The sequence below is a fragment of the Calypte anna genome, chromosome 1 (genome assembly GCF_003957555.1).
Source record: "Calypte anna isolate BGI_N300 chromosome 1, bCalAnn1_v1.p, whole genome shotgun sequence".
NCBI lineage: Eukaryota > Metazoa > Chordata > Aves > Apodiformes > Trochilidae > Calypte > Calypte anna.
The window spans coordinates 533,593-553,760 of record NC_044244.1 but is presented as its reverse complement, the minus strand read 5'-3'; the positions used below and the strand labels follow the sequence as shown (position 1 = coordinate 553,760).

The 20,168-nt window shown below is 48.2% G+C and overlaps 1 protein-coding gene across 1 annotated transcript; it reads left to right on the top strand.

The window, feature by feature from the left end:
* The first annotated feature begins 202 nt into the window (after window positions 1-202).
* TMEM209 (transmembrane protein 209) lies at window positions 203-19,010 on the top strand. The gene is made up of 15 exons (XM_030455725.1): window positions 203-341; window positions 2,561-2,700; window positions 2,817-2,875; window positions 4,287-4,418; window positions 5,640-5,878; window positions 6,185-6,389; window positions 8,516-8,691; window positions 10,250-10,321; window positions 11,480-11,576; window positions 13,136-13,261; window positions 14,548-14,645; window positions 15,801-15,915; window positions 16,000-16,097; window positions 16,784-16,857; window positions 18,222-19,010. Exons 2-15 carry the CDS (start codon window positions 2,564-2,566, stop codon window positions 18,274-18,276), a joined length of 1,683 nt encoding a protein of 560 aa, XP_030311585.1. The 5' UTR covers window positions 203-341; window positions 2,561-2,563; the 3' UTR covers window positions 18,277-19,010.
* Window positions 19,011-20,168: the final 1,158 nt, after the last annotated feature.

Sequence of the window (20,168 nt, the reverse complement as noted above, 5' to 3'; positions counted from 1 at the left end):
CCCTGCCCATATCAGGAAGGCTGGAACCAGATGAGCTTTAAGGTCCCGTCCAACCCAACCCATTCTGTCACCGGTTCCATCACTCTCACCGCAGCCAACATGGCGCCCGCCTCACTCCCACCCTTCCCGCCAAAGGAGAGGAGGGGGCACAGGCCCCGCCCCTCCCTCACGCGCGGCGCAGGCTGTGACGTCACCGCGGCGCGCGGGGCGGCCGTTAGCGGGGCTGCCGCTTCCCTCAGCTCCGCTCTGCCTCACACCCCCCGGGAACAGGGGGGTCCCAGACCTTCCCTGAGGGGAATATTGTGTCTCCTCAGCTCCCCTCACCCCCAGCCCTACGCCAGGTACTGTGTCCGACCCCACCGCTACTCTCCCTCGGCACCTTTTGGCTCTTTGGGCCTGGAGAGGGGTGGGGTTCTCCTGAAGGGAGGTTGCGGGCACTCGGCCGCGTGTGAGAGGGCTGGGGGTGGGTAGAGGTTTGGGGCCGCCTTGGTGTGATGTGTCAGGACGCTGGGAGGGAGATGTGGGGCTTTTTCTGTGTGAGAAGGGTTAGGAGGTGTGGGGGTGGGAGGTGTGGGGCCTGTTTGTGGTATGGGTGAGGATGGGGGGGAGGTGTGAGGCTTCTTATGTATGAAAAGAGTCGAGATAGGGGGGATGTGGAACCTCTTTGGGGTGTGGGTGAGGATGGGGGGGAGGTGTGAGGCTTCTTATGTATGAGAAGAGTCGGGATGGGGGGATACGGAGCCTCTTTGGGGTGTGGGTGAGAGATGTGAGGCTTCTTATGTATGAAAAGAGTTGAGATAGGGGGGGTATGGAGCCTCTTTGGGGTATGGGTGAGGATGTGGGGGAGATGTGAGGCTTCTTATGTATGAAAAGAGTCGAGATAGGGGGGGTATGGAGCCTCTTTGGGGTATGGATGAGAATAGGGGGGAGATGTGGGGGCTCTTATGTGCCCGGGGAGCTCAGAGGGTCCCTGTGTGTGTACAGCTGGTTCTATAGGAGGATGTGGTTTAGAGAGGAAGTGTCGCAGATGACACCAAGATGGGGGAGTGTGGATCAGCTGGAAGGCAGGAGGGCTCTGCAGAGGGACCTGGACAGACTGGAGAGTTGGGCTGATTCCAACGGGATGAGGTTCAACATTCCAAGGGCCGGGTCCTGCACTTTGGCCACAACAACCCCATGGGGAGCTCCAGGCTGGGCACAGAGTGGCAGAAAGGGACCTGGGAGTCTGGATTGCCAGGAAGCTGAAGAGGAGCCAGCAGTGTGCCCAGGTGGCCAAGAAGGCCAATGGCATCCTGGGCTGGCTCAGGAAGAGCGTGGCCAGCAGGTCCAGGGAAGGGATTCTGCCCCTGTGCTCAGCTCTGGGGAGGCCACAGCTTGAGTCCTGTGTCCAGTTCTGGGCCCCTCAGCCCCTCAGGCAGGAGATTGAGGTGCTGGAGCAGGTCCAAAGGAGGCAACTGGGCTGGTGAAGGGACTGGAGCACAGATCCTGTGAGGAGAGGCTGAGGGAGCTGGGGGTGTTGAGGCTGGAGAAGAGGAGGCTCAGGGGAGACCTCATCACTCTCTGCAACTCTCTGAAAGGAGGTTGGAGCCAGGGGGGGGTTGGGCTCTTTTCCCAGGCAACTCTCCTGGGAACTCTCCTTGTCCTGGGGCAACTCTCCTTGTCTCCCAGCAAGACAAGAGGGCAGGGTCTCAAGTTGTGCCAGGGGAGGTTTAGGTTGGAGATGAGAAAGAATTTCTTTCTGGAGAGGGTGATCAGGCATTGGAATGGGCTGCCCAGGGAAGTAGTGGATTCTCCATGTCTGGAGATATTTCCAAAGAGCCTGGATGTGGCACTGAGTGCCATGGGCTGGGAACTGCAGTGGGAGTGGATCAAGGGTTGGACTTGATGATCTCTGAGGTCCCTTCCAACCCAGCCCATTCTATGTAATTTCTATGTTGGGAGTGTGAGTACAACTGAAGCCTTTGCTCCTCACCAAAAAAAAAAAAAAAAACCCACATTATTTTTGGGCCCCTCTAGTGAAGAATTATGTGACAGGTTTTGAAGTGAGTGGCAGGGAGGAACAGGAGCATATTTTGGTGATGAAAGAGCAGAAAAAGCCCCAAGGGTTATTTCTTTCACATCTGGTGTTGTTGGGTGTAAATGTAGGTTAAAAAACCCACAGTTACCAACTGAAAGGAATGAGAATTTTCAATAAAAACCTGGTCAAGGCCTTTCCTGCCCCTGGCTTTTGCTTGGAGAAGGGTAGAGCTTTGCATCTCATTTCTGAAAGTTGTTATATTTTCCAAACTTGAGGCTGGGTCTCTCTTTATCCTCTTATTTTCACCTCACTGGAGAGAAATGGGTGCTGTAATGAGGTCCCAAGCAGAGACAGGAGAGTTAATGAAAGAAACATTACTTATTTTTTCCTGCTTTTGGTTTTAATGTGCTCTGGCTGCAGATCAAGTCCATTTCTGTTGTTTATATTGAATTGTTTTTTGTTCTTTACTCTCATGCTGACTGCAACTCTTACTGGGGAAAAACTGACAGATTTTTGTCTTTTCTCTGTGTTTTTTGGTCCCAGACAATGACACCAGAACAGAGCCCCACAACTTCCCTCATTGATAGGACCATCAAGATGAGGAAAGAAACTGAAGCCCGGAAAGTTGTCCTGGCCTGGGGACTCCTGAACGTGTCTGTTGCAGGCATGATATACACTGAAATGTAGGTTTATTGTCACACCTTGTGCCAAACAAGCCAAACCATCCTGTTTTCTGTAACCTTAAATATTTCCCAGGATTGAATAGCTCCAAAATGACAACTTCTTGCTTTCTTTTCAGGACTGGGAAACTCATCAGCTCGTATTACAACATCACCTACTGGCCACTCTGGTACATTGGTGAGTCCCTGCAGCATTTAATGCAATTTTCAGGCTTTTTTTTTTTTTTTCCTGTCAGTTTTATTGCTAAAAATGTAATTCTTAATCCAGCCACTTCTTTCTTTTTAAATTAAAACTTTGTTTTGCTTATTGTTCTCTTTATTATTGGGATTTCAGCATTTTTAGTGATAGGTAAAGAGGGGTAGCAGCCTCCTTATGGAGGCTTATTTAACTTATTTAATTGTGTTTAACTTATGAAAGCTAAATACATTTAAAATAGATAAACACATAAATGTTAAATACTTAAAGAGATGCATTAGATACATTCATGTGTGGAGAACACTGCAGGTTTCACTGCCTTGTGCTGTGGATGAGGATGGCATTTCACAACAATTAAAGTTTGTTTTGGATGAGCAGACTCGAAATTATCCAATAGAATTAGAGGATGAAGCCAGAATGGAGGAAAGATTTGAGATGAATCAGAGAACCACAGGATGTGAGGGATGGGAAGGGAGCTCTGGAGATGCCCCAGTGCAACCCCCCTGCCCCAGCAGGATCCCCCAGGGCAGCCCACACAGGAACACAGCCAGGGGGGTTTGGAAAGGCTCCAGAGAAGGAGACTCCACAACCTCTCTGGGCAGCCTGGGCCAGGGCTCCCTCAGCCTCACCCTCAACAACTTTCTCCTCATGCTGAGCTGCAACTTCCTCTCTTCTCCCTTCAACCCAGTCTTCCTTGGCCTCTCCCTGGCCACCCCCAAAAAGAGATTGGCCCCTTCCTCTTGCCCCCCACCCCTCAGCTACTGATGGACATTCAGCACATCCCCTCTCAGCCTTCTCTTCTCCAGCCTCAACAGCCCCAGGCCTCTCACTCTTTCTTCCCAGCACAGATGCTCAAGTCCCTTCCTCACCCTCCCACCTCTCCCTTGGCCTCTCTCCAGTAGATCCCAGTCTCTCCTCAACTGGGGAGCCCCAAACTGGAGCTGGGATTCCAGGGGTGGTCTCCCCAGGGCAGAGCAGAGGAGGAGGAGGAGGAGGAGGAGAACCTCCCTGGATCTGCTGGACACACTTTTCCTGATGCACCCTTGGGTACCATGGAATGACAGATGATTTTGATGACAGAAGAAAGTTTTTTAGTAAGATTCTTGAAACTGCATTGAAGGACTTGATGTCCCATTTGCAAAGGGAGAGTCCCTTTTGAAAACTTCAGGCTTTGCAAGAAAAATTTATCTCAATATAGAAAGGAAAATAATCTCAAATGGTTTTTGTAGAAGAAGGTGAAGAAATCCTGGATATTTGCCACAATTTGTGTTCATTGATAGTGCTGCTAACAACCTATTTCTGAGGCATATATGCCTGGTTTTTTGGCAAATAATATACTTTCATTAGTCCCTTGCTCCAACTGTGGTTAAAAACCTTCTGTGTTTGTTTCTAGAACTGGCACTTGCATCTCTCTTCAGCCTGAATGCCTTGTTTGATTTCTGGAGGTACTTCAAGTACACAGTGGCACCGACTAGCCTGGTCATGAGTCCTGGCCAGCAGACCCTGCTGGGCTTGAGGAATGCAGGTGAGTGTAAAGAAAGAGCTCTGGAAATGTTTTTATTAATCTCTTTTTTTGTTTTTTGTTTTTTATTATTCTGAATCATGGCATGGTTTGGGTTGGGAGAGACCTTCAGGATCATCCAGTTCCAACCTCGTTTCATGGGGACACCTCCCACCAGCCCAGGGTGCTCCAAGCCCCATCCAACCTGACCTGAGACACTGCCAGGGATGGGGCAGCCACAGCAATCCTGGGAAATTTATCCCCAGGATAATCTGTGTGAGGGCTGTGCTTGGGTCAGGTTTCTGTCATCTGGGTCCTTTCAGCCCTGTCCCCTTCTGCAGGGTCAGAACCCCCCAAGTGGGTCACTTAAATCAGCTGATGGAAGGACTGAAGTTCTCCCATCTTTGGGCATCCTGATGGACACTGGATGCAAGGAGATCCAAATGCCCCTGGTTTGTGCAGCTCTGAAACACTCCCTGGAACAGCACTTGGGGCTTTTAGAGCTTAGTTGGAGATAGACCCCAAAACCATATTGTCATAGAATCATGGAATGGTTTGGGTTGGAAGGGACCTCAAAGCTCATCCAGTCCCAACCCCTGCATGGGCAGGGACACCTCCCACCAGCCCAGGGGGCTCCAAGCCCCATCCAACCTGACCTGAGACACTGCCAGGGATGGGGCAGCCACAACTTCCTTGGACAACCTGGGCCAGGCTCTCCCCACCCTCACATTCAAGAATTTCCTCCCCATCTCCAACCTCAATCTCCCCTTTCTCTCCAAGTTTTAACCCATTTCCCTTCTCCTCTCCCTACCCCCCCGTGTCCAAAGCCCTCCCCCAGCTTTCTTGGAGCCCCTTCAGATATTAGAAGGTTGCTCTAAGCTCACCTGGGAGCCTCCTCTTCTCCAGGCTGAACAACCCCAAGCCCTCAGCCTGGCTTCCCAGGGAGGTGCTCAGCCCTCTGAGCATTTGAGTGGCTCTGCTCTGGACACCTTCCAGGAGCTCTGTGTCCTTCTGATGTTGGGGACATTGAGGTGACATCTGCCTTTGTGGCAGGATTCTTTGAGTTCTGAATGTGAGCAATGAACTGAGTGATTCCAGCTTCTCTATTTTTCTTTTCTCCAGTGACTGAATTCTCTAGGGTGCAGAGTTTTCTCATCTCCCATCTTTATAAAATTGCCTTGGGTGGGTTTTGTTCTCCCTTGAGAGTTTGAGGTTGTTTATTCTGTTTTTTTTTCCTTTTTGCAGCTGTGCAAACCACTCCACCACGTGAGCTGGCAGCAAAGAAAGTCCCTTCCTCAACACCTTCTCCTCCCATCCAGGGTCAGAGTGTGCTGAGCTACAGCCCCTCCCGTTCCCCCAGTGCCAGTCCCAAGTTTCCTGCTGGTTGTATCACAGGGTACAGCCCTCAGCTACAGGCTCTGGCAAGCAACAGCCCTTCCTACAGTGGTGCTGTAACCTACTCACCCAGCAGCAGCTACAGTAAGGTAACAACCAAGGGTACAGTTTGATGGAGTGTGAGCAGAGAGGAGTTGTGTGTTTATTCCTTTTGCAAATCAGATGCAAATTTCTTGCCTCAGGATTTGTTCTTTTTCCAAGGTGTCATCTCACTTTATGGAGTTGCTGCTCAGTTTCAGAGCAACCCAAAAAAAAAAAGAAACCAAAAATACAAAGGAATAAAAAAAACCCAACCCAAACACACGAGGGTTTTCTCTTTTCTGTTCAAATCATTTACAAATTGAGGTGAAATTCTGTCTTGAAGTGACACAACCATTTGTCTTTATCTGCCCCAGGTTTCCAGCTTCAGCCCCTCTCCCAGTGGAGCACCACACCCCACCAGTATAGGACCAGTGGAAAGTGGTGGCCTGAGGTCCCGTTACCGCTCTTCACCCATTCTCTACAATTCTCCTACTGGCAAAGAAGATTACATGACAGACCTCAAGTCTCTGGACACCTTCCTGAGAAATGAAGAGGAGAAACAGCACAGAGTTCAACTGGGTAAGTCAGGGTGGGGGGAAGAGCTTGGGGTGGAGAAGATGTTGGGGTTGTTTGGAGAAGATGTTGGGGTTGTTTGGGAAGATGTTGGTTTTGAAGAAGATGTTGGTTTTGTTTGGGGAAGATGTTGAGTTTGTTTGGAGGAGATGTTGGGTTTTTTGGGGGAAGATGTTGGGGTTGTTTGGGGAAGATGTTGGCTTTGTTTGGAGGAGGTGTTGGCTTTGTTTGGAGGAGGTGTTGGCTTTGTTTGGAGGAGGTGTTGGCTTTGTTTGGGAAGATATTGGGTTTGTTTGGAAAGATATTGGGTTTGTTTGGGAAGATACTGGGTTTGTTTGGAGGAGATGTTGGGTTTGGAGAAGATGTTGGTTTTAGAGAAGATGTTGGTTTTGTTTGGGGAAGATGTTGGTTTTGTTTGGGGAAGATGTTGGTTTTGTTTGGGGAAGATGTTGGTTTTGTTTGGGGAAGATGTTGGTTTTGTTTGGGGAAGATGTTGGTTTTGTTTGGGGAAGATGTTGGCTTTGTTTGGAGGAGGTGTTGGCTTTGTTTGGAGGAGGTGTTAGCTTTGGGAAAATATTGGGTTTGTTTGGGGAAGATGGTTTGGGGAAGATGTTGGGGTTGTTTGGAGAAGATGTTGGGGTTGTTTGGAGAAGATGTTGGGGTTGTTTGGAGGAGATGTTGGGGTTGTTTGGAGGAGATGTTGGAGTTGTTTGGAGGAGATGTTGGGTTTGGAGATGATGTTGGTTTTGGGGGAAGATGTTGGGTTTTTTGGGGGAAGATGTTGGCTTTGGAGGAGGTGTTGGCTTTGTTTGGGAAGATGTTGGGTTTGTTTGGAGGAGATGGGTTTGGAGAAGATGTTGGTTTTAGAGAAGATGTTGGTTTTGTTTGGGGAAGATGTTGGGTTTTTTGGGGGAAGATGTTGGGTTTTTGGGGGGAAGATGTTGGGTTTTTTTGGAGAAGATGTTGGCTTTGGGGGAGATGTTGGGTTTGTTTGGGGAAGATGTTGGGGTTTTTTGGAGGAGATAGATGTTGGGTTTTTTTGGAGGAGATGTTGGGTTTGTTTGGAGGAGATGTTGGGTTTTTTTGGGGAAGATGTTGGGTTTTTTTGGGGAAGATGTTGGGTTTTTTTGGGGAAGATGTTGGGTTTTTTTGGGGAAGATGTTGGGTTTTTTTGGGGAAGATGTTGGGTTTTTTGGGGGAAGATGTTGGGTTTGTTTGGAGGAGATGTTGGGTTTGTTTGGAGGAGATGTTGGGTTTGTTTGGAGGAGATGTTGGGTTTTTTTGGGGAAGATGTTGGGTTTTTTTGGGGAAGATGTTGGGTTTTTTTGGGGAAGATGTTGGGTTTTTTTGGGGAAGATGTTGGGTTTGTTTGGAGGAGATGTTGGCTTTGTTTGGAGGAGATGTTGGCTTTGTTTGGAGGAGATGTTGGCTTTGTTTGGGGAAGATGTTGGCTTTGTTTGGGGAAGATGTTGGCTTTGTTTGGGGAAGATGTTGGCTTTGTTTGGGGAAGATGTTGGCTTTGTTTGGGGAAGATGTTGGCTTTGTTTGGGGAAGATGTTGGCTTTGTTTGGGGAAGATGTTGGCTTTGTTTGGGGAAGATGTTGGGTTTTTGGGGGGAAAATGTTGGGTTTTTGGGGGGAAGATGTTGGGTTTGTTTGGAGGAGATGTTGGGTTTGTTTGGAGGAGATGTTGGGTTTGTTTGACATTGGGGTTGGTGGGTGTGAAAATTTGGAAAGGATTCCAGGCTGCTGGTAGTAGGAAGCAGAACCAACTCATTGATGGTGACACCATTGTTCCTGCATATCTCCAGAGCTTCCAGAAGTTTTCTTCCAAACTTTTCCTTTGGGCAGGATGCATCCTGCTCTGGCAGTGTGAGGAAATGTGCATGGGAAGATTATCTGAGTGTGATAAGAGATGAGATAAGCCTTGAGGAGAGGGTTATCTGTTGGAGAAGACATTTCACATAAAGCTTTTTGTTTTGTCTTGGAACAATCAAGATAAATGTGAAATGAGGATTTATGCAGGCTGATTGTACTGAGCCTATTCACAGCAGATCAAAGACTGCCCTCTCACCTCCCAGAAGTACCAGGCAGTAATTTGACCTCTCTTCTTTGATGATTGAATCATTTTAGGAAGTTCAGATTCCAGCTCTCCTTCCAGCAGCCCAACTTTTTGGAACTACAGCCGTTCCATGGCAGATTATGCACAGATGCTGAGAAAGTTCCAGTATCAGCTGGCATGCAGATCCCAGGCTCCATCAGCACACAAGGATGAAGCTGATCTCAGCTCCAAACAGGCTGCAGAAGAGGTAAATTCATAGATATATGGACAAGAGGAAGAAACAAGTCTCTAAAATATCCAGCTTGGTGCAAAGGTTTGAATTTGAGCTGTGTGAAAAGTGTGGCAGAGAGAGAAAAATCCTCTTAAAGGTTTCTACAGTTGGAAAATTATTTCTGCCTTTAGCTTACACTGGTTAAAATACATTTGTGACACAAAAAACAGTTGAAACTCATCTGTGTTTAACCCAGGGGAAGACCATGACGGGTTGGAGAGGTGGAGCCATTCCACCCTCATGCAGTTCAGCAAGGCCAAGTGCAAGGTCCTGCCCAGAGGGGGGGGAAAATTCCCAGCAGAAATCCAGGCTGGGAGGAGAATGGGTGGAGAGCAGCCCTGAGGAGAAGGACTTGGGGGTGTGGGGTGAGGAGAAGCTCAACAGAGGCACCAAACCCCCCGTGTCCTGGGCTGCATCCCCAGCAGTGTGAGCAGCAGGGCCAGGGAGGGGATTGTCCCCTCTGCTCTGCCCCGCTCTGGGGAGACCCCCCTGGGGTAAAGCTGTGTCCAGGTCTGGGGTCCCCAGCAGCAGGAGGACACGGAGCTGTTGGAGCCAGTGCAGAGGAGGTGATGGAGCTGCTGGGAGGGCTGGAGCAGCTCTGCTCTGGAGCCAGGCTGAGAGAGTTGGGGGTGTTGAGGCTGGAGAAGAGAAGGCTGCAATGGGGAGACCTTAGAGCACCTTCCAGTGCCTGAAGGGGCTCCAGGAAAGCTGGGGAGGGACTTGGGACAAGGGCCTGGAGGGATGGGACCCTGCGAGGGGGAAGGGTTTCCAGCTGGGAGAGGGGAGATGGAGAGGAGATCTTGGGCAGGCAGGGAGGGAGGGAGGGAGAAGTTGTTTGGGGTGAGGGTGCTGAGCTTTAGAACCAGGTTGCCCAGGAAAAGAGTCTCTACCCCATCCCTGGCAGTGTTCAAAGCCAGGTTGGATGGGACTTGGAGCAATCTGGGAGGGAGGTGTCCCTGCCCATGGCAGGGGGGTTGGAATGAGCTGAGCTTTCAGTTCTCTTCCAAGCCAACCCATTCCAGGATTCTGTTTCTTGGGGAGGGAGGGAGAAATTCTTTGGGGTGAGGGTGCTGAGCCCCTGGGTGCCCAGGTTGCCCCCAGAAGCTGTGGCTGCCCCATCCCTGGCAGTGTCTCAGGTCAGGTTGGATGGGGCTTGGAGCCCCCTGGGCTGGTGGGAGGTGTCCCTGCCCATGCAGGGGGTTGGGACTGGATGAGCTTTGAGGTCCCTTCCAACCCAAACCATTCCTGATTCCTTGATTCTGTGTCATAAAGCAGAAAGCCTTTACTCCTGCATCTGAAGCAAGTTTGAAACAATTCCTGTGGTTTCAGTTAGATTTGATCATTTTTCTTTATTAATCTAGTGAAACTTCCTCTTTAAATCCAGCCTACAGTTCACTCCAGTTTTATCCTAAGAGATCAGAGAGTTTAAGATTGAATTCAGCCTCACAAAAGATGATTGTGCCAAGAGTGAAATGTTCTGTGAAGTTCTTCCATGTCCTTAACTTTATAAAAATTTTAAGAAACTTTTCCATAGGTTTGGGCCCGGGTGACAATGAACCGACAGCTCCTGGATCACATGGATTCCTGGACTGCCAAGTTTAGAAATGTAAGTCCCCTCCTCAAGGAATTCTGAATTTTTAAGAAGAATTTCAGTGGAAAATCAACTCCCTGACCCCCTGCATGCCATGGGAGGTGGGAAAAACTCTTAAGATTAGGGTGGGTTGAGATAAAAACAAAAGGTGCTTTAGGAGAGGAGAACTGAGATGATTTTCTACCTGACATCAGCCTTCTGAAAACTGAAAGCTGTGAAGCTCACCTGCTTCTGAATGTGACAGAGTAAAGCACCTGGGGTGTGCCAGGACTTGGTTTTCCTTGCTGATTGCTAAGCTGCTGTTTCTGCAGCATTTCTCACTCATGCTGCTGTGCTCAAAGCAGAGAAAATTCCCTCCCCCCCCTGACTTCTGCTGACAGTCCTGAGAAGTGTAATAAAACAAAAACCTTGAGCTTATCAACAGAAATTGCCCCAGCAGAGGAGACTTCACTGCAGAAATGGTGAAATAATCAGTAAATCTGATTTACTGCAACTTGGAGTTGCCCCTGAGTCACAGCATCTATCAAGGGCATTGTTTTGTTTGTGCTTTTCCAAATCTTTCTTTAAAATCAGCTGCTTCCTGAAAGAAATATTTTTAAAACTCTGATCACTTGAAGTTCTGGTAGAATCATGAAGGGACTGCTCCTCTTTTTGCTTCAAATTTATGGGGTTTTTTTGTTTTTTTTTTTTAATAATAAGTGAAGAGCAAAGATCAGTAGGAGATTCCTGAGCATCTGTTCCTAAACCAGCTTGCTTTGATTCCCAAATCCTGTCACATACAAATCCCATACATTTTGGGTTTTTTTATCAGCTCCTTGATTTCCTGAAGCAATGTTAGGGGGAGGGCACCCATCCAAGTATAAATTATCTTTATGGATGCAGGGCTGTGCTCCAGCACCTCCCTGAGCCTCATTGTTCAGCAAACCTTTATCTGCTACCTGGCAGAGATTTTCTTTTTCCTGACTCCTTTACATTGTATTTTCTGGCCTTTTAGGAGGTATTAAAGACTCAATTAAACTCTTGATGTTTGGATTTAATTACTTGCTTGGCTTCAGTTGTTAAGCTTTGTGATTGTAACAAGAATGATTTGTGGGGTATAAGCCAAGGGCTTGGGGGGTCTTAGATCTTTTTCTTGCTTTTGACCTGTTGACTTTTTACCTTTTTCTTCCCTAGTGGATTAATGAGACTATTCTAGTGCCTCTTGTCCAGGAGATTGACTCTGTGAGCACTCAGCTGAGGAGAATGGGCTGCCCAGAACTGCAGATTGGAGGTAGGATGAACTTTTGGCTTCCTGGTGGTGGTTGTTGGGTGGGTGTGATAGAAATCAGGGCTGGTAATATTCTGTGCCACTTCACTGGGTGCTGGTGTGGTGTCTGTGCCATGGCACACCTCTCCTTCAGCTCCTTTTCCTCCTCCTTTTTCCTCCTCCTTTTCTTTCCTCTCTTTTCCCTCCTCCTTTTCCTCCTCCTTTCCCCTCCCTCTTTCCTCCTCCTTTTCCTCCTCCTTTTCCTCCTCCTTTCCTCCTCCTTTTCCTCCTCCTTTTCCTCTCCTTTTCCTCCTCCTTTTCCTCCTCCTTTTCCTCCTCCTTTTCCCTCCCTTCCCTTTTCCTCCCTCCTTTTCCTCCTCCTTTCCTCCTCCTTTTCCTCCTCCTTTCCTCCTCCTTTTCCTCCTCCTTTTCCTCCTCCTTTTCCTCCTCCTTTCCTCCTCCTTTCTCCTCTTTCCTCCTCCTTTTCCCTCCTTTTCCTCCTCCTTTTCCTCTCCCTTTCCTCTCCCTTTCCTCCTCCTTTTCTCCCTCCCTTTCCTCTCCTTTTCCTCCCCCCTTTCCTCCTCCTTTCCTCCCCCCTTTCCTCCTTCCCCCCCCTTTCCTCCTTCCCCCCCCTTTCCTCCTTCCCCCCTTTCCTCCTTCCCCCTTTCCTCCTTCCCCCCCTTTCCTCCTTCCCCCCCTTTCCTCCTTCCCCCCCTTTCCTCCCTTCCCCCCTTTCCTCCTTCCCCCCCCTTTCCTCCTTCCCCCCCTTTCCTCCTTCCCCCCTTTTCCTCCTTCCCCCTTTTCCTCCTTCCCCCCTTTTCCATCCTTCCCCCCCTTTTCCTCCTTCCCCCCTTTTCCTTCCTTCCCCCCCTTTTCCTTCCTTCCCCCCCTTTTCCTTCTTCCCCCCCTTTTCCTTCTTCCCCCCCCCCCCCTTCCCCCTCTTCCCCCCCTCCACCTTTCCTTCTTCCCCCCTCCACCTTTCCTTCTTCCCCCCCTCCACCTTTCCTTCTTCCCCCCCTCCACCTTTCCTTCTTCCCCCCCTCCACCTTTCCTTCTTCCCCCCCCTCCACCTTTCCTTCTTCCCCCCTTCCACCTTTCCTTCTTCCCTCCCCTCCACCTTTCCTTCTTCCCTCCCCCCCACCTTTATTTCTCCCTCTCCTTTCCTTCTCCTCAGGTTGCCCAGGGGAGGTTTAGGTTGGAGCTGGGGAACAATTTCTCCCTGGAAAGGGATGTCAGGGCCTGGCCCAGGCTGCCCAGGGCAGGGCTGGAGTCCCCACCATCCCTGGGGGGTTTCCCAAACCCCATACTCATGGCATTTCAGGACATGGTTTAGTTGGCCTGGTGATGTTGGGTTGACTGTTGGAATTCTGCTTTCCAACCTTAATGATTCCACATCCTGTGCTGCAAAGCAGACACCTGCTGCTTCCTTGGGATGGAAACAAGCATTTGGGATAGTGCCACACCTTCAGTGTTTCTAGGGCTTGAAATGGTGGCCAAATGGTTGCCACGTGTGGTCAGGAAACTTCTTTTTGGGGGGTTGGGGTGACTGTAGCTGAACTGTGGTGGCTCCTCTTGTCTGACAGAAGCCAGCATCAGCAGCCTGAAGCAGGCAGCACTCGTGAAAGCTCCGCTCATCCCCACCTTGAACGCCCTCGTGCAGTATTTGGATCTGTCACCAAACCAGGAATATTTGGTTGAAAGGATTAAAGGTGAGTAGTGACACTTCAAAACATTCCCCTCACCAAGAGGGTGGCATCAGTGGAGGTGTCACAGCAGGGACCAGCAGGTTCACTGGTGAGAGGAAGCTGGGAGGGGTGGCTGATGGACCAGGAGGTTGTGCTGCTGTCCAACAAGGTCTGGGCAGGCTGGAGAGCCAGGGGAACCTCCTGAAGTTCAAGGAGGCCCAAGTGTGGAGTTCTGCATCTGGGGAGGAATAACCCCAACCCCCAGTGCAGAGTTGGGGATGTCCTGCTGGAAAGTAGCTCCATGGAGAAACCCTTGGAGTCCTGGGGGACAGGGAATTCTCCAGGGGTCAGCAATGTGCCCTTGGGGCCAAGAGGGCCAATGGTGTCCTGGGGGCATCAGGAAAAGGGTGTCCAGCAGATCCAGGGAGGTTCTCCTCCTCCTCCTCCTCTGCTCTGCTCTGCCCTGGGGAGAGCACCCCGGGAATCCTGGCTCCAGTTTGGGGCTCCCCAGTTGAGGAGAGACTGGGATCTACTGGAGAGAGGCCAAGGGAGAGGTGGGAGGGTGAGGAAGGGACTTGAGCATCTGTGCTGGGAAGAAAGAGTGAGAGGCCTGGGGGTGTTGAGGCTGGAGAAGAGAAGGCTGAGAGGGGATGTGCTGAATGTCCATCAGTAGCTGAGGGGTGGGGGGCAAGAGGAAGGGGCCAATCTCTTTTTGGGGGTGGCCAGGGAGAGGCCAAGGAAGACTGGGTTGAAGGGAGAAGAGAGGAAGTTGCAGCTCAGCATGAGGAGAAAGTTGTTGAGGGTGAGGCTGAGGGAGCCCTGGCCCAGGCTGCCCAGAGAGGTTGTGGAGTCTCCTTCTCTGGAGCCTTTCCAAACCCCCCTGGCTGTGTTCCTGTGTGGGCTGCCCTGGGGGATCCTGCTGGGGCAGGGGGGTTGCACTGGGGCATCTCCAGAGCTCCCTTCCCACCCCTCACATTCTGTGGTTCTATGAAAGCTGCTTTTCCTTACAACTGTCCCTTTATTTCTAGCCCTACAGGACTCAGCTGTACCTTTGGGACTGGTTTTTCATAGCTTACTTTCTCATTTTCCTGCTGGCTGCTCAGGATGGGACATGGTGGATTTAATGCATTAATTAAAAATAAATTCCCTGGAAATTCACCTCCCTGTGCTGTTACCTTTCCAAGCAATTACTTAGCTGAACTTTTCCTATTTTTATACACCAGAAACATGTATGAATCCCCTAAAACTAGACTCAAACACCACTTTTCTACATTTTCAACCCCAAATAACTCAGGAACTTTTGTTTTCAGAGCTGTCCCAGGGAGGGTGCATGAGCTCGTTCCGCTGGAACAGAGGAGGGGATTTCAAAGGCCGCAAGTGGGACACTGACCTGCCCACTGATTCCTCTGTGAGTTTGCAAAGACATCTCATTACACCTTCAATTAGTCTGGTTTTAATCAGGAAATCTTGTGAGAAGCACATTAAAATCCTCTTTGCACCATTCTGTGGATCATCCCCTTGTAGGAATAACACAGATGCCACAACTGCTGGATTTTGGTAATAAATCTTTGAGGAGCCTGAAGCTGGTGTTGTAAATCCTTCTCAAGAGAAGACTTGTAGCTACACTGCACCTACAAGGGCAGGAAGAGCAGCACCTCTTTGCAACAACTTAAAAATTCAATTGAGGGCATGAAAATAATTAATAATTATTAAAAATAAAAAGACCACAAATCAATTTTCAGTTCCTTGGGAGAATGAAGTCCTGAATTTCAGAGCTTCCCAGCTTTGCTGGCAAAGATCTCATTCTAAAAGCTGCCTAAAACCTTTCTTGAAATGGGATTTGATTTTCTGCTTGTGAAGATGATTAAATATCCTGGCACCTGGAGGAACTCTCAGTGTCTTGATAAGTCCTCAGGGTGAAGAGCTCCAAAGTATTTAAAGATGATGAGACAGAGAATTTGACCTTTTCTCACAAACTTCTGGGAGAAATGGTGTTGGGTTCTCCAGTATAAGAAATTTAAGATAAAATTATGATATAATTTACTGAATACACTAAAAAAATACCACATTATTGCTCATCACACCACATCATAACACAGCCTTGTGATTTCTAAGGTCAATCTGCCAAAATTCTGGAGACTTTGGGCATTTAGCCCAGAGAAACACTTCAGGTTTGTGGACCCACCAGATCCTGTGAGCTATAAAACCCACATAAATCCTCAGATTCCACCTAATTTGCCCACATTAAAAGTTAAGGACTCTCCAGGGAGGCTTAAAACACAGAGAGGCTGTGGTGTGTTTTTTCTGGAGAGCACTTTTAGGGCTTGATTTCAAAAAATTGGCATTTTTAATGAAGACTTGAAGCCAACTCAGGTTTTTCCAGTGATTTTTAGTTTGCTTTTCATGAGGCAAAAGGAGGATTTTAAGCTGCCTCAGGCTCCTAAACATGGAGGGGGTTGGAAGCAGAGAGTGGCAATGATGGTAATTACCACCTGAGATGATCACCAGAAAACTGCAGTGTTTTTAAGGATTTTTGGGGTAAAATTTGATGTTCTTTGCCCAGATCATCATGCATGTCTTCTGCACTTACCTCGACTCCAGACTGCCACCTCACCCCAAGTACCCCGATGGCAAAACCTTCACTTCCCAACACTTCATCCAAACCCCGGATAAACCAGGTACCACTTCTCCCATTTCACTTCTTTTTGCCTCTCAGCTCAGCCTCCTGAAAAATCCCTTTTTTTCCAACTTTTCCTTCCCAGACACTTCCAATGAAAACGTGTTCTGCATCTACCAGAGCAGCATCAACCCTCCCCACTACGAGCTGATCTACCAGCGCCACGTCTACAACCTGCCCAAGGTACCTTTGTGGTCTTCTCCTGCCTCTGATTTGGGTTTGCTTTTGTTGTTTTGGTTTCTTTTTAGAAACTACTCACCTTGACTCAATAAAATATTGATTATTTACAGGAATATTGGACTCTTTCCACAAAACTGATTAAATATTACCTTGGTCTTTGTAACGTAGTGCTTAGTCTGCTACTAAACAACATCCTGAGCATCTCAGAGACATAACTAACTCAGTAGTTGCTTCCTCTTAAATTTATTTAAAAATTAAAATAATTTATTTTAAAAGAACAGGTCATGTTCTTTTAACATAACATGTTAAAAGTTCTGGTTTAGAGCCAGCTCATCCCTAGGAAATCTGAGATGTGTGTAGGAAGCTTTCAATATCAAACCACTGAAATTCTAAATTTCATTTTCATTTACCAGTGAATTTTAATTTTCTCTCCAGCTGTGGTTGTTGTGGGATCTCTGCCTTACAGAAACCTCTGGAATTTAAAGAATTTGGAGATGATAATCCAGCCAAAACCCCTTTTTGCTCTTTTTCTGGCATTTACCACACTGAAAAAAATGAAACATTAAGGCAATAAACCCCGCCAGCCCTCCCCATAACACCACATCAGTGTCTTTTCTCTTTGTTTGCTTATTCTACCTGAAATTTAGCTTTGTTTGCTAAATTACTTTGTTTTTTTCCTGGGAATTCAGGGCAGAAACAACATGTTCCACACCTTGCTCATGTTCCTGTATATCATAAAGACCAAGGAATCCGGGATGCTGGGGTGAGTTCCTCGGCATCGCGCCGCGTACGAGACCTGAATCAAACCTGAAGGCACTTCAGAAATAAAAACTGCTGTGGGGGAAGGATCCTGATGGTCTTAAAATCATCATCTCACTTGACACAATCACTGGGTTTTTTCATAAAACTGGCTAAATCCTCATGTGTGAGAAAAACAACATCAGATTCCCCTTTGTTCTGGGAAAAAACTGCACTCGAGTGGTGGCAAAGGGCGAAGCTTCTGTGTTGAAATGTTGAAGCACAGCATTGATTGGGTTTTGTTTCCTATTTTCACAGAATGTCAGGGGTGGGAATTTAATTTTTAATTTAAAACTTTGTTTTGCTTATTGTTCTCTCCACTATTGGGATTTCAGCATTTTTAGTGATAGGTAAAGAGGGGTAGCAGCCTCCTTATGGAGGCTTATTTGGCTTATTTAACTGTATTTAACTTATGAAAGCTAAATACATTTAAAATAGATAAACACATAAATGTTAAATACAATAAGAGATGCATTAGGTCCATTCATGTGTGGAGAACACTGCAGGTTTCACTGCCTTGTGCTGTGGATGAGGATGGCATTTCACAATAATTAAAGTTTGTTTTGGATGAGCAGACTCTAAATTACCCAATAGAATTAGAGGATGAAGCCAGAATGGAGGAAAAATTTGAGATGAATCAGAGAACCACAGAGTGTCAGGGGTGGGAAGGGAGGTCTGGAGATGCCCCAGTGCAACCCCCCTGCCCCAGCAGGATCCCCCAGGGCAGCCCACACAGGAACACAGCCAGGGGGGTTTGGAAAGGCTCCAGAGAAGGAGACTCCACAACCTCTCTGGGCAGCCTGGGCCAGGGCTCCCTCAGCATCACCCTCAACAGCTTTCTCCTCATGCTGAGCTGCAACTTCCTCTCTTCTCCCTTCAACCCATTCTTCCTTGGCCTCTCCCTGGCCACCCCCAAAAAGAGATTGGCCCCTTCCTCTTGCCCCCCACCCCTCAGCTACTGATGGACATTCAGCACATCCCCTCTCAGCCTTCTCTTCTCCAGCCTCAACAGCCCCAGGCCTCTCACTCTTTCTTCCCAGCACAGATGCTCAAGTCCCTTCCTCACCCTCCCAGCTCTCCCTTGGCCTCTCTCCAGTAGATCCCAGTCTCTCCTCAACTGGGAAGCCCCAAACTGGAGCCAGGATTCCAGCTCTGGTCTCCCCAGGGCAGAGCAGAGGAGGAGGAGGAGGAGAATCTCCCTGGCTCTGCTGGACACACTTTTCCTGATGCCCCCAGGACTCTCCAGTAGATCCCAGTCTCTCTTGAATTGAATTTTTAAGAATCCCTTTCATTTTCTTGTCATTAATTGGGAAACCTCTGGTTTTGCAGGCGTGTCAACCTGGGTTTATCAGGAGTCAACGTTCTGTGGATTTTTGGGGAATAACCTCAGAGGAATTCCTCTCCTCTGGCACCAGGAATCCAGGGACATTGTCACCTTCTGGACTCCAACCCCGCAGGATTCAGAGTCGGGGGTGACTTCAGCTCCTGCTTGGTGACAAAACCATTGAACACTTCACTGTCCAAATGCTGCAGCACCCGGTGGGTTCCCTCACTCCAGCTCCAGCTCCTCAACAAATCCTGGCTTGAAAAGGGATTTTCCTGGGTTTTTCTGTGTCATCCTCAGTGCCTTCAGCTCTGAGCCAAGATTCACCAATCAGAACTCAGCTTAACCAGTCACAACCGAGTCTGACTGACCACAGCCCAATCTGACTGACAACAACCCAGTCTGACTGACCGTGACCCAGTCTGATCACAACCCAGTCTGACTGATCACGACCCAGTTTGACTGACCACAGCCCAGTCTGACTGACCACAGCCCAGTTTGATCACAACCCAGTCTGACTGATCTCAACCTAGTCTGACTGACCACAACCCAGTCTGACTGATCACAACCCAGTCTGACTGACCACAACCGGGTCTGAATGATCACAGCCCAGTCTGACTGACCACAACCCAGTCTGAATGATCACAGCCCAGTCTGACTGACCACAACCGGGTCTGAATGATCACAGCCCATTCTGATCACAGACCATTCTGACTGACCACAGCCCAGTCTGACTGACCACAACCCAGTCTGAATGATCACAGCCCAGTCTGACTGATTACAACCCAGTCTGACTGACCACAACCCAGTCTGAATGATCACAGCCCAGTCTGATCACAGCCCAGTCTGATCACAGCCCAGTCTGATCACAACCCAGTTTGACTGATCACAACCCGGTCTGACTGATCACAACCCGGTCTGACTGATCACAGCCCAGTTTGACTGATCACAACCCAGTTTGACTGATCACAGCCCAGTTTGACTGATCACAACCCAGTCTGACCACAACCCAGTCCTGACTGACCACAACCCAGTGTAACCAACCTGAAACTGATTGGTAACCAACCTGAACCGAGTTTACCTGGGCTGAACCTACCCAAGTGATCCAAACCAGGTGTAAATGACCAGAACCAAGTTTAACCAACTGGAACCAAGCTGTCCAACCAACCACTGACAGGAACCCAACGGAACCAACCTGAACTGAACCGATCTGATTTACGTGTAACCCATCAGAACCACGTTTAACCAACCTGAACCAGCTTTAACCAGTCCAAACCCAGCTTAACCAGTTAGAACCGAGTTCACCCGACCCAAACCCAGTTCACTGACCCGCACAGAGCTTCACCCACCTCAGCACTGAACTGGAACCACCACCAGAGCTCAGACCCCGAGGACCAGGATGAGGATCCTGAGCGGTTCTGCTGGGTCCAGAAGCGGCGCTGTGGCTCGGGTCGGTTCTGGTTCTGGTTCTCCTGGAGGACAAGAACAGTTTTGGGTTTTTAAACTCGGGCTGGGGAGGTTCTGGCCCCATGGGATATGGGGTTGTGAGGGGGGGGGCAGTAAATGCCCGGTGTAGTTTTAGTGGTGATTTTTCTGTCATTCTTTGCTTTTTGTTTCTTATTTATTAGAATTTGGGGTTTTTTTACTATTTTCTCTTTTTAAATATTATCTTTTTAATTTTACTTTTTCTAATTTGCTTTGTTTTTATTATTTTTACTTTTAGCTGTTGCTTTTTATTTTACTTTTACTTCATGATTTTGACTTCTTGATCTTTCTATTTTACATTTTTACATTTCTATTTTACTTTTATTTTCAGATTCATTTTCACAAATTATTTTCACTTTTTATTTGTTTGACATTTTAATTTTACTTTTTTATTTCCATAAATTATTTTTACTTTCTTTTCACTTTTTATTTGACATTTTATTTTTACTTCATTAATTTTACTTTAT

Bases quoted from the DNA above. Each gene is read 5' to 3' on its own strand.
- TMEM209 (XM_030455725.1), top strand. From the start codon at position 2,564: ATGACACCAGAACAGAGCCCCACAACTTCCCTCATTGATAGGACCATC. The intron at 5,879-6,184 runs GTAACAACCAAG...TATCTGCCCCAG, and splicing joins CCAGCAGCAGCTACAGTAAG to GTTTCCAGCTTCAGCCCCTC. The intron at 16,098-16,783 runs GTACCTTTGTGG...CTGGGAATTCAG, and splicing joins ACGTCTACAACCTGCCCAAG to GGCAGAAACAACATGTTCCA.